This window comes from Chrysemys picta, chromosome 7, assembly GCF_011386835.1.
Source record: "Chrysemys picta bellii isolate R12L10 chromosome 7, ASM1138683v2, whole genome shotgun sequence".
NCBI classification, from domain to species: Eukaryota; Metazoa; Chordata; order Testudines; family Emydidae; genus Chrysemys; species Chrysemys picta.
In genome coordinates this window covers 94,426,757-94,440,644 of record NC_088797.1, presented here as the reverse complement: position 1 = coordinate 94,440,644, position 13,888 = coordinate 94,426,757, and the positions used below count along the sequence as shown (strand labels likewise).

Sequence of the window (13,888 nt, the reverse complement as noted above, 5' to 3'; positions counted from 1 at the left end):
GCTATTTATCATTCAAGATTGTTCTATCAGATTCTTCCTTTCTGCTCCTCTAATTATGAAACAAAAGAATACACTTCAGAATCAGAACATTTAAAGAACTTTACTTTTATTGAATTCAAAAGTTATGTAAATAGAGATAGAATACAATTATAGAGATTTATTTTTAGTTAATGGCATACATCCGCTCATACCAGGGCCAGCTCTAGGCACCAGCATTCCAAGCATGTGCTTAGAGTGGAACTTCTCAAGGGGCGACATTCCGGCCCTTTGGGGGTGGCTCTTTTCAAGGGGTGGCACTCTTTTTTTTTTTTTGCTTGGGGGGGCAAAAAAAACTGGAGCCGGCCCTGGCTCATACATATATAGAACAATCTCCTTATAATAGTCTTTTTCCACTACCTTCTTCTTCAAGGGGACAATAAAAAGACATGCCTATTGGATCTCTTCATGGTCTGTATTGATAATCACTGGGATTAGTGCAGAATGACTTTTGGTGATGTGACAGGAGTACTGATCCTGACCCTAGGTGGGTGACTGGGACCATAAAATAAAGTCTGGGCCAGATCCTCAACTGCATTAAAATCAGTGTAGTTCCAGTGACATCAAAGGAATTACATATTTAAAAGTAAGAAACAGCTTGGGTGCTTTTCTGAATTTGGGCATTGTGATTGCGTGTCTAGTCTAGCCACATGTATCAGTTGTGCCCTATGCATTCAATTCACCTTATAGAAAAGGTCATCCAGACATGAGCTAAGAAAAATCATCTTGGAAGCAGCTCTATCCTCCTATCCATGATGTATTTAATTTATGACACATACTTTAGAAAGCAGAAGACTTGTGTGTGGTGCTTTAAAAATGTACTTTGCTAGTTTAATTACTTTTTTGGATACATATGTGCTGCTGACCTAATATCATTAAAGAAAATCTTATTAAAGTAAATATAGTGAATATAGACCATTATGTGCAAATAGTTTTGTAGTTCACTAAAAATCAAGAAAAACAGATATAAACAGAAATTAATCAAATCCTTGATCCTACAGCCACATTATTTTTATGGATCATTATTTTCATGGGTTTTTCCTCATCAAGTCGAGGAGTTCATTATACATGCGCTTAGGTGCATCGAGGCCCCAGATGAAATCCAGATGGTTCCAATCAGGAATCGCCTTGTGGTAAACCAAATTAGTGACTTGTTGGCGCAAAAGGGCAACATCCCTAGGGTCAGCGAGCAAGTCATTTCCAGCACTCCACATTGCAGTTGGAACTTGCATGTTCTTCACATTGTATAAGGGAGGAGTATCCTTTAAAAAGGGGGTTTTATAAAAGAAAAAAAAGAGTTTCATGTCACTAGAGGATTATTTAAAACAAAGAACAACTTCATAATGATTTATTGTAGTTCTGGAAAGGATAGCAATGAGGACAAGGGAGTTGTGAATCAGAAGTTTTGGATTTCCTGACAGTTCGTATTTGAATTTTCAACCGGGAAATTCATTGCATCATTTTTGGAACTAAATTTTCCTAATTTCTTTAAAGAAACAGTAACAGATGATCCCTCACTCTCACAGATCTTGGGAGACAGACCTATCCTCGCTTACAGACAACCCCCCAACCTGAAGCAAATACTCACCAGCAACCACACATCACTGAACAAAAACACTGACCCAGGAACCTATCCTTGCAACAAAGCCCGATGCCAACTCTGCCCACATATCTATTCAAGTGATATCATCATAGGACCTAATCACATCAGCCATGCCATCAGGGGGTTGTTCACCTGCACATCTACCAATGTGATATATGCCATCATGTGCCAGCAATGCCCCTCTGCCATGTACATTGGCCAAACCGGACAGTCTCTACGCAAAAGAATTAATGGACACAAATCTGACATCAGGAATCATAACATTCAAAAACCAGTGGGAGAACACTTTAACCTGTCTGGTCACTCAATGACAGACCTGCGGGTGGCAATTTTGCAACAAAAAAGCTTCAAAAACAGACTCCAACGAGAAACTGCTGAGCTTGAATTGATATGCAAATTAGATACAATCAACATAGGCTTAAATAGAGACTGGGAATGGCTGAGCCATTACAAACATTGAATCTCTCTCTCCATGTAAGTACACTCACACTTCTTATCAAACTGTCTGTACTGGGCTATCTTGATTATCACTTCAAAAGGTTTTTTTCCCCCCCTCTTACTTAATTGGCCTCTCAGAGTTGGTAAGACAACTCCCACCTTTTCATGCTCTCTATACGTGTATATATATATCTCCTCAATATATGTTCCATTCTGTGCATCCGAAGAAGTGGGCTGTAGCCCACGAAAGCTTATGCTCAAATAAATTTGTTAGTTTCTAAGGTGCCACAAGTACTCCTGTTCTTTTCGCGGATACAGACTAACACGGCTGCTACTCTGAAACCGGTAACAGAACAGAAACATATGTTTTAATATGCAAGGTTAGACATTCCAACGGGAAGAAAAGACCAACTAACTGATTCTATTTTGAAATACATTTTGAATTTGGTTCCTAACCTTTGCGATCTCTCCCCCCCCCCCCCCTTTTTTTTTTTTTTTTTAATAAGAGAAAGACAAATATTTCCCCATTTGAAGAGGTTTACCTGATTATAGTGCAAACGGTTGAACTGGATTCCCCAGTCATAAGCTTTAAGTTCACCAGTTTCAATTGCCTAGAGTAAAAGATTAAAATCAAATTTATATATATATTAGTAAACATAATTGTGATCATTGTGAGAAAAAGATAGGTTCATTACTTCATACATTTGCAGATTTTTCACATGTAGAGGTTAATAATTCCCTCTGCCTTAAAACCTGAGGGAGTGAAATACAGACAGACAGCAGTTGAAGGAAAACTGGGTTGTCATATATACCCCAAGGCAACTGGAATGGATGTAGCAGAGCCAATCTGGTGCTTCTAAACAGATATATGGCCACAAGTGGAAAGTATTTAAAATATATGGTGACACCATGTTTACTCTGCTATATCTATCTATAATGTAAATAGCATGACAGAAAAAAATTGATATTTTGTTTACTGCAGTCTCATGTATTCTGGTGTGGGTTGGCAGTCAATATCAATTTGCAAGATAATTAACATTTTACTCAAGGGAAAAAAAACCTAAGGTTTTGTCTACACTACTGTGATAAGTCAACCTAAATTACGCTACTCTAGCTACGTGAATAACATAACTGGAGTCAACATAGCTTAGGTCGACTTACTGCAGTGTCTACACCACGCTGCATCGATGGGAGATACTCTCCCATTGACTTACCGTACTCTTCTCGTTCCAGTAGAGTTTTAAGTCGACCAGAGAGTGTTCTGTTGTTGATTTAGCGGGTCTTCAACAGACCTGCTAAATTGACCCCCGCTGCATCGATCACAGCAGCGTCGATCGCCAGTAAGTGTACATGGCCTTAATAGCAGTGCTGCCCTATAAGATTTCTATGCATTTAAGGTATTTTCATGACACTGCCAACGGTCTGTTTTGCAAAATATACTATGCTAGGCCATTAAGGGAGAGGCAATGCCATCTGGATTGATAATTTATTCAGAATGACAACATTTCCTGACAGAATAGTATGGGAGACTGGCCATAAATCAATTTTCAAATACAACGTATAATTGTTACTGTGACGTTGTGCAGTCTATATGGTTTTATAAAAACTTGATAATAAGAAGTCAATATAATGTAACTGAGATAGTTTTAGAGAAAATACGGTAATAAGTGAATGTAAGTAACTGGGATATGCCTCATGCAAAAGGTCTCTTGTAAGGTATCATTACAAAGCTTATAATCTACTGAGTGTGATCATCTGATCTGTATAAATGTACCACTCTTGTATCTAAAACTAGAAATATAAAATGTAACTCTGAGGGCCTATTGTAATTGTGTAAAGTGTGGACCATTAATGATGGTTTGGAATCTTGATGACTCCCATTGTCTGCAGATGGCTGTATTTACCTGTGAGTCTTCCTGTATATGTGTGTGCTGGCAAGTGAGTAATGAAGTCTTGCAGTGACATGTGATCATGTCACCTGAACTGGAATCCATCTTTAACCTGGTGCTTTTCCAGTGAGGGGGGGTGGAAACCCAGAGAGACAAAGAGTTCCCGCCTTATGCAAAAGATATATAAAGGGGGGGAAGAGAACAGAGAAAGGGGGAAGCCATCATGAAGAATCCCCTAGCTACCACCTGAGCTGCAACAAGAGCTGTACCAGGGGAAAGAATTGTGCCCAGGCCTGGAAGGTGTCCAGTCTGAGAAAAACTTACTGAAACATCTCTGAGGGTGAGATTATCTGTATTTAGTTTGATTAGGCATAGATTTGCGCATTTTATTTTATTTTGCTTGGTGACTTACTTTGTTCTGTCTGTTACTACTTTGAACCACTTAAATCCTACTGTCTGTATTTAATAAAATCACTTTTTATTTAGTAATTTACTCAGAGTATGTATTAATACCTGGGGGAGCAAACAACTGTGCATATCTCTCTATCAGTGTTATAGAGGGCGAACAATTTATGAGTTTGCCCTGCATAAGCTTTATGCAGGGTAAAACGGATTTATCTGGGTTTAGACCCCATTGGGAGTTGGGCATCTGAGTGCTAAAGACAAGCGCACTTCTGTAAGCTGTTTTTAGGTAACCTGCAGCTTTGGGACAGGAGATTCAGACCCTGGATCTGTGTCTGGAGCCAGACGGGAGTGTCTCGCTCAGCAAGACAGGGTGCTGGAGTCCTGAGCTGGCAGGGAAAGCAGAAGCAGGGGTAGTCTTTGCACATCGGGTGGCAGCTCCCAAGGGGGTTTCTGTGATCCAACCCGTCACAGTTACATTATGATTGAAGGGCACTTTAGGTTTCAGAAATTCTACCTGTTTCCAATGAATCATATTTTGTACAGATGTTCCTGCTGGGGCATGTGCTGTATACACATGTACTCGGCTCTGAAAAGAAACATTTAAATTTCACAAGAAGTTTCATTCAGAAAGTGGCTCCATTTATTTATTTATCACAAATCAATGAAGACAAATTTCAAGGATTAAATCAATCTTTCAAAAAACAAAACAAAAACAAAACAAAACAAAAAAAACCATGAGGAACGGCTGTAGATTTATACATACCATATTTAAGTTCTTCTCATTAAATCCACACAGCACAAACAGGATATTACCACAAATCTTTGATAATATCTCATGTCTGCAAAATTCAACAGCAACCACCTCACCAAAGTAAGTGTGGGGTAAGAAATCTTTATTCCCAAATAAAATCTGTAAAATTACAAAGATTTATATTTATTACAATTACAGATATTGGAGAGGAAATCTTCCCTTCCCTTCCCTCTATTAATGCTAGAACTCAGATGTAATATAGGGGACATTCTATGTTCAATGTATATTTAAATAACTCAGGTGAGGATGGTTCCACCACTTGGAAGACAACTCCCTATTCTAAAAATCTCACTTAAGAATTCTTCCTTTAGATCTCGATTACTATTTTCTAATCCTTAATTCTTCCTAGTTTTACTCTTTGGATAGTCCTAAATAAATCCTCTCCTTCTTTGGTATTTGCAACCTTCAGGGCCTACTAAGCTATCGCTTAGTCTTTTGGCAAAAGTAATTGGCATTACCATGCCAGATCAGGCTAGTGGTCCAACTAGTCCAGTTACTTCTCTCTGCAGTAACACATGCTTCAGAGGAAGATACTAAAATCCTTATAATGGAAAATCATGCCAGTTGGGGGGAAGTAACTTCCAAACTCATGGCAGTTCATGATTAGTTTATACCCTGAAGCAATAAGTTTGATATCCCTTATTTTGTATCCTACCTAGTATAGCTGAATATCCTCATTACCCATAAAAATATCTAACCCGCCTTTGAATCCTGCTAAGCTTCTTCCTTTTAGAGTTTTAGATTTGTTGCCCTTCAGTTTTACGGAATGCTACCCTTTTCTTGTATTAGGAAAAAGGGTAAGGTAGAGTGGCAATGCTTTGTTACCACCTCTACACCAGTTACTATTTTATACACCTCTCCTATCTCCCTTTAACTCATGCACTCTCTGAATAATCCAAGATTTTTTCCACTCTCCCATGAAACTGAAGTCTGCCCATGCCTCTAATCAGTTTTCTAATTCTGCTATACCATACTTTAAGGGTAAATTTTGGCACCATAAACACAGATTATGGACTAATGTATGTGACTAGCTTTAACACTGGTGCAGATTGCACACTAAAAAAAAAAAAAAAAAAAAATCACTGGATATTCTACAAAAAACAACAAGGAGTCTGGTGGCACCTTAAAGACTAACAGATTTATTTGGGCATAAGCTTTCGTGAGTAAAAACCTCAAAGTGAAAGCTTATGCCCAAATAAATCTGTTAGTCTTTAAGGTGCCACCAGACTCCTTGTTGTTTTTGTAAATACAGACTAACACGGCTACCCCCTGATACTGGATATTCTACAGTGTCTCAACTCATTTTAGAATCCCCACCCAAAGGTCCTACTAACTTTGGCCAATAGATATTCTGTGTGAAGAAATTGCATACCTTGATCATTGAATTGGAAAGTAATGCAAGCTTTGTCAATGGGGATTTGGCATATTTCACTGTGGCTACAGGAGCTAAGGCAAAGTACATTTTGATTCTCTGAGCCAGCTGGGGCATGGTTGAAAATGCTATGAAAGCTGAAAATGAAGAAAGAAGCGTACAAGTTACTATTGTGGAGTTCAGGCACAATGTTCAGTTTTTGTAAAAACTATTTTACAAACTGCAATGAGAACAGAAGAATTTTCAAAGGGTCAATTGTAAACAGAGGCTGTTTATAATGTAAACATTCTCTAGCTGCATTTGTGGCCCACACCTTGAAGTGCTGTTCTAGGTCGCAATTTTCAAAAGTCTCAAGTACTAGGAAGTTCCCATTGAAGTTTGAGGATGATATGATGACACTTGAAGTCTGAAACTTTCTTTCAGGTGAACTTAGCTGGAATGTAATTTAGTGCCTTTGCATTAGCTTAATGAAATGCTGTGTTAAAACAAGGTTTTGACTATTTGCAAGTAGAGTCCTGAGTGTGCACGTCAGATTTCCCATAAAGTGTGATTATAGTCAGAAAAACAACTGTCAGAATGGCACATTCCTACCCAGATGTCCTTCCTCTGTATTGCCAGGCTCAGATTTACTTATGTGAGCAAATGAAGTAAGTATTTATTACTCCTGTTAGCACTGCAGAACCCAAATAGCCATTGTAATGCTGAGTGGGCTCCTACCGTGGTTCATACATCAAAATAACTGTTAACTGAATTTCTCTGAGTCCACCCTAGTATAAAATGGTTTATTTTTCTATAAGGCGGCTATTATGCAATTCTAAACCCTAGAGAAAACAGGGCAATGGTGTTCTAAAAAGTTAGTTGGCCAAGGTGGGAACCACAGGTGTTCAAATACAATGTTCCTGCTCTCTGTTAGGATTTTATAATGTGCTAGTTGAAACATGTTGTTAACTCACATGTTCTAGCAATACACTTTCTTCCTAAAGTGGGCAAGCCCAAGATAAAAATCTGTACTTCATGGTGTGCACCTTAACTACACACTCCAGTTGCATCTGGGTTATGGAATGATTATGTGCAAGTCTGAAAAGAACAGAACATGACTTTCAGATGACAGAGCAACCAGGACATGACATTGTCCTAAAAATTCTCTTCTGGTTGCCTGTGGTATTTGCAGCAGAAACAAAGGGAAATGGAACAGGGTGCATGTGTGCATGGGAGGTGGGTGTGTAGCAAAGGATGGAAGAGATCTAGCTTATAATGGACCGTTATTTCCATAACTAACGATACACAGTATTCCCCTTAACTTACCTATAGTGGTGCCTTGTGAATGGCCAACATAATACAACTGCTGTTGTCCAGTTTTCTGCACAATAAAATCAATCACTGCTGGAAGGTCATATTTAGCCATTTCATCAAAGCTACAAAAGGAAAAAGTACCACCTTTAAGTGTAATAGAATTAGATATATACTTTTAAAAGCAAAATGTCTTTGAACCATAGAATAGGCATAGCACATGCACTGCAAGCCTCTCATACTGTTCCCCCAAAGTGCCTCAAATGTTTATAGCCCCATCCCCACTGGGCCAGAAACTGAGGTAAGGAATCATGTTTAAACCCTTTTCCACTATATCAGTCAGAATGATTCACTGGTCCAAACTGTGTTTGAGATACAGCTCTCTCATATCCCTGTTAGTTGCAACTATGTTTAAAGAGAGTCTCTAATGGCAATTTCTGACAATGACTGTCAGATACTGTAGCAAGGCTTTTGAACTTTTTTGTCCTTTGGTAAATTCATATTACAGTTAAAAGGCATTTGATTTCACTGAATTTATCCTGTACTCATAATAAATTTAGTAATTCCTAAAGAACTGCAAGCAGGATACAGAGAAATAGACAATAACAACACCTACATATTTAAATTTGTCCACTAATTCTGGGGGTGCAGGCTGAGAAATCGAGTGCCTGATTATCTGAGATGCTCATCATGGGCATTCAAAATTACTGGACGCATTTTAGTGTTTTAGCCTAATTCTTTATTAGTTTCTCACTGAATTAGTGAAAGCTTTCACACACCACTTTATAAAACAAAATAAATTGGTCACATCATTGTTTTTCCCAAATTATAGTCTACCTGAAAGCCCAGAATTTCGCTTGGTGCACTGAAAGGGTTTCATGTCGTCTAGACCAGGTGTTCCCTCTGCTGTTTCCTATCCAAACATCATAGCCTGCATCTGCCAGAATGAAGCCCAGGCTGTTTTTAGCCACATTGGTGAGCCAGGTGCTACCATCTGTAAGTAAACCATGCTGCAGAAACACAACAGGCTTTGGACCTGAAAGAGAGAGAAAGAGACACTGCATATTCCACACAACCAAAACTTCTGTGACATTGATAATAAAATGACACTCATGCCCCAACAGCCAAACTCCTGACTCCAACACCTAGTTCTAGCTGTAGCGGGATTAAGTTGAATTGCCAGAGACTAATGTGGAATTCCTTAAAGACACTTCTTACAACCGGAAAACTACATATAAGTATTCTCTCACTTGTACTACTGGGTGTTAGACAAAGAACAATTTTATGGAAAAATTATGTTTCTCAAATGCTATAAACACTAAATATGGAAAACTTCGGAGAAGATTTAAGGGAATGGCTTATAATTACCATGGCTAAATGCATACTGAAGGTGTACTTCAATATTAGTCCTATTATATTTGATTATCAGAAAATATATTTGTTGTGTAGTTCAGGCTCCAAGCAGTACATGCCTGGAAAGTTTCATCCTGAATACTGGATCTACACCCTCTCTCAGCCTCTTCACATAGTTCATACTAATTCCCATAATAACTGTATCTTGGTGCGGCAGTTTCTCATGATCTACTTCCACCATCATGTGGCTATGTTCAGACCCCTCCTAATCATTGCTACAATACTGTGATTCCAGAGTCGGTCCCTGGAGCCAGAACCAGCACACACTGGAACAGCGTTCCGTCTCTTTTGCCATGTGGAAGATGCCATTTTGTTCTCAAAATGGCATCCTCTGCAAAGTGTGACCTCTGACGCACTATGCATGCCGGGTCACGCTGGAGGGGGCGTTCCGGTAGTATCAGAAATGAAAAAGGTACAGGACACTTAGTAAGATGCCAAAGAGTTCCTTGGGGAAAAAAGTTTGGGAACCATTGCAATAATATTAACTGTTTTTTTAAAGTATCATGAAGTCAGTGCCATAGCACCTTATACCACTGCATTTCAGACCTTTTTCCTTAAAAAGCCCTGACATGAATCCCTTTCACTGCACTTACAACCATGGACACCATAATTAGCAGTTATTCCAGTTTGATCTATGCTGTGATAAGTTGACCTGGGGACCTGGTGTCCAGAGTACACTGCAGGTATAGGAGCCTTCCCTGTCCCCTCCTGAAAACAACTGGCAGCTCAAGCCCAGCAAGGAAATGTGTTTTACTGCACAGGAAGTGGTGCCAGAGAACACAGAGATTTGAACTGCTTGAAGGGGATGATGCTACCTAAGAGGTTTTTTTTGCCTTCACTGGGGTCTTGACCAAACTGGGACCAGCACCACTCACCTTCCTGCCTTTGAACCTATAAGTTGCCCACCTCTCCTTCTTCCCCCTCCCTAACACCATCGCAACAGTTTATGGAAACATTTAACCAACCCATGGAACTCCCACAAAGTAGTTAAAATAGACAACATAGCTCAAGTCCTTAACATAATTAGCTAAAACTAAAGATCTGAGATCTAAACAGCGAGGAAGTATATTAACAATTGACACTAGTTAAATGATTTCTTTGCAAATTAATGCAGTTATTCAAAATTAAGTATGCAAAAATGAAATTGATGGAAGGAGAGAAGTTTTATACAAAATTAAAAATACAGTAAACCATCAATCACCAGAACAGGCCAAAAAACAGATTTAAAACCTTTTTAAAAAATACTCTATTGTTCCCAGACACAATGTTGTTGTAGCCATGTTGGTTCCAGTATATTAGAGAGACAAGGAGAGTGAGGTAATATCTTTTATTGGACCAACTTCTATTGGTGAGAGAGACAAGCTTTCGAGCTACCCAGAGCTCTTCCCCAGGTCTGGGAAGTGTACTTAGAGTGTCACCGCTAAATACCAGATTGAACAGATAGTTTAGCGTAAGTAGGTAGCACATATTCCAAGTGGCTACTTCACCTTGAGTGTATCTGAAGTTATGAATATTGGCGATGTACTTGTATCTTATACATGTCTTGTATTCCTCAGTGTCACCCCCTCTAGATAAATTTAGTTCAGGGCTAGCTGATGTGTTGATCAGTGGTGCAAGTAAGCCAGTGTGATCAGGTACGCCATGCCATCAAGACATTTATTGTTGCCGGAAGAGCCCTGCAGTTCCACGGATACCAATTTCTAGCCGTGGACATAAATTTGTATCCATGCAGGGCTCTAGTCACGGAACATTTTTTGTGAGGGAGGGTTGGAGTCGGGGGGGGGGGGGGGGAAGATGCCATACTGGTAAGAGTTAAAAATCTACTTGCATCACTGGTGTTGATGGCCCATTAAGGACACTCAGCGTCCACAATGGGCCATTGAAGAAACTCATCCCACCCAGAAGGTCTTCCTGCAGATGCCTCAGACAGTAAGAAGCTGATGGCAAACCATGCAAGGACATGTGATATGCTCATGTGACCCTGGACTCCATCTTGGGCCAGTAACTTTCCATACAAAGGAGCATTGGGCTTTATTTGGGATAGTGAACTTCCATGCACATGGCAGAGGATATAAATTGCAGTTGGAACATCTCCATTCTGTCTTCATTTCCTGCTTCATTTCTCCAGACTGGATTTCTATCAAGGAAGCTTTTTTTTTTTTTTTTTTTTTTTGAACAAGGACTAATGACTCCCAATCTATTTGGGTGATTCCAGAGAGGCTTTTTACAAGTTAGCAGACTATTCCATCACTACTACAAACCTGACATAAGCACTTGGCAATCATTTATATGTATACGATCTATTAACCATTTTAACTCTAAAGACTTGTTGTTAAAAGAAAAGAAGTTAGTTTACTAAGGATTGGCTGACAGTGGGGTTTTCGGGTAAGATCTGAGATACAGATTGACCTGGGATAAGTGTCTGATCCCTTGGGAATAGAAGAACCTCACATATAGTGAAATGTGTTTTCAGTAACACCTCACTCTATTAGACCAATTTGTATGGATGGGAACCAAGGGCTGGAATGCCTAAAGGGGACTGTGTTTGACTTCTTGTTAACCAGTTTGGTGATACAGAAGTTCTTTGTTACTGGCTTGGTGAATATAATTATAGAATAAATCACCAGTGTTTGGAGGATTGTCTGCCCCATTTCTTGGTATCTGCCCTAAGCGTGGCATTCTGAGTGTGTTCCATCCCAGGCACCCAGTCATGATGGGTTTTCACATTACATAGGCAAGTGTTCAACTACAACAATAACCCAAACTTGCACTGAATTCAGACACTGGTATGAAGCTTTTATATGACTGATAGATTGTTGAAACCCATCATAGACTTTCTGTACTTCTTCCTCAACCCCTTATCATTGCCGATTATCACCTCAATAACAACCTCATTTTCAATCCAATAGCTCCCCCTGATGGATTCATTTAGCCATGCCATCACTCAGCATACAATGGAAAAAACAACAAAATCCTCAAAAATAAATATGCATTGGTAACATTCATTTATTTAGATTTTAAAATATAAAGAGATGTTCAGCCATGGCTCTAGATGCCCTATCATCATCATCAACAACAACATGACAAATAAATTTAGAGCAGTATTAAATAATCACTTTACACTAACGCAACAGACACCTACTAAGAATGCTTTAGAGTAGCAGCCGTGTTAGTCTGTATCCGCAAAAAGAAGAACAGGAGGACTTGTGGCACCTTAGAGACTAACAAATTTATTAGAGCATAAGCTTTCGTGGACTACAGCCCACTTCTTCGGATGCATATAGAATGGAACATATATTGAGGAGATATATATACACACAGACAGAGAGCATAAACAGGTGGGAGTTGTCTTACCACCTCTGAGAGGCCAATTAATTAAGAGAAAACAAACTTTTGAAGTGATAATCAAGCTAGCTCAGTACAGACAGTTAGATAACAAGTGTGAGAATACTTACAAGGAGAGATAGATTCAATGTTTGTAATGGCTCAGCCATTCCCAGTCTTTATTCAAACCGGAGTTGATTGTGTCTAGTTTGCATATCAATTCTAGCTCAGCAGTTTCTCGTTGGAGTCTGTTTTTGAAGTTTTTCTGTTGTAATATAGCCACCCGCAGGTCTGTCACTGAATGACCAGACAGGTTAAAGTGTTCTCCCACTGGTTTTTGAGTATTTTGATTCCTGATGTCAGATTTGTGTCCATTAATTCTTTTGCGTAGAGACTGTCCGGTTTGGCCAATGTACATGGCAGAGGGGCATTGCTGGCACATGATGGCATATATCACATTGGTAGATGTGCAGGTGAACGAGCCCCTGATGGTATGGCTGATGTGATTAGATCCTATGATGATGTCACTGGAATAGATATGTGGACAGAGTTGGCATCGGGGTTTGTTACAAGGATAGGTTCCTGGGTTAGTGGTTTTGTTCAGTGATGTGTGGTTGCTGGTGAGTATTTGCTTTAGGTTCGGGGGTTGTCTGTAAGCGAGGACAGGTCTGTCTCCCAAGATCTGTGAGAGTAAAGGATCATCTTTCAGGATAGGTTGTAGATCTCTGATGATGCGCTGGAGAGGTTTTAGTTGGGGGCTGAAGGTGACGGCTAGTGGTGTTCTGTTATTTTCTTTGTTGGGCCTGTCTTGTAGGAGGTGACTTCTGGGTACTCGTCTGGCTCTGTCAATCTGTTTTTTCACTTCAGCAGGTGGGTATTGTAGTTTTAAGAATGCTTGATAGAGATCTTGTAGGTGCTTGTCTCTATCCGAGGGATTGGAGCAAATGCGGTTATATCTTAGAGCTTGGCTGTAGACAATGGATCGTGTGGTGTGTCCTGGATGGAAGCTGGAGGCATGTAGGTAAGTGTAGCGGTCAGTAGGTTTCCGATATAGGGTGGTATTTATGTGACCATCGCTTATTAGCACAGTAGTGTCCAGGAAATGGACCGCTTGTGTGGATTGATCTAGGCTGAGGTTGATGGTGGGATGGAAATTATTGAAATCATGGTGAAATTCCTCAAGGGCTTCTTTTCCATGGGTCCAGATGATGAAGATGTCATCAATGTAGCGCAAGTAGAGTAGGGGCGTTAGGGGACGAGAGCTAAGGAAGCGTTGTTCTAAGTCAGCCATAAAAATGTTGGCATAT

The 13,888-nt window shown here is 39.7% G+C and overlaps 1 protein-coding gene across 6 annotated transcripts in view; it reads right to left on the bottom strand.

Annotated features, from left to right (window-relative positions):
* Nucleotides 1–89: 89 nt before the first annotated feature.
* Nucleotides 90–13,888, bottom strand: part of LOC101935814 (lysosomal acid lipase/cholesteryl ester hydrolase) — a 52,099-nt gene continuing 38,300 nt past the window's right edge. For 4 of the 6 annotated variants that reach the window (XM_065553515.1, XM_042856841.2, XM_065553514.1 and 1 more), the window contains 7 exons: nucleotides 8,682–8,880; nucleotides 7,860–7,969; nucleotides 6,555–6,691; nucleotides 5,135–5,281; nucleotides 4,886–4,957; nucleotides 2,620–2,688; nucleotides 90–1,298 (listed from right to left, as the gene is read on the bottom strand). In XM_065553515.1, coding sequence (XP_065409587.1) covers nucleotides 1,065–1,298; nucleotides 2,620–2,688; nucleotides 4,886–4,957; nucleotides 5,135–5,281; nucleotides 6,555–6,691; nucleotides 7,860–7,969; nucleotides 8,682–8,880 — 968 coding nt within the window. In that variant the 3' untranslated portion in view covers nucleotides 90–1,064. The remainder of the gene's footprint in view (nucleotides 1,299–2,619; nucleotides 2,689–4,885; nucleotides 4,958–5,134; nucleotides 5,282–6,554; nucleotides 6,692–7,859; nucleotides 7,970–8,681; nucleotides 8,881–13,888) is intronic. The other 2 variants (XM_042856842.2, XM_042856843.2) reach the window with 2 other exon arrangements.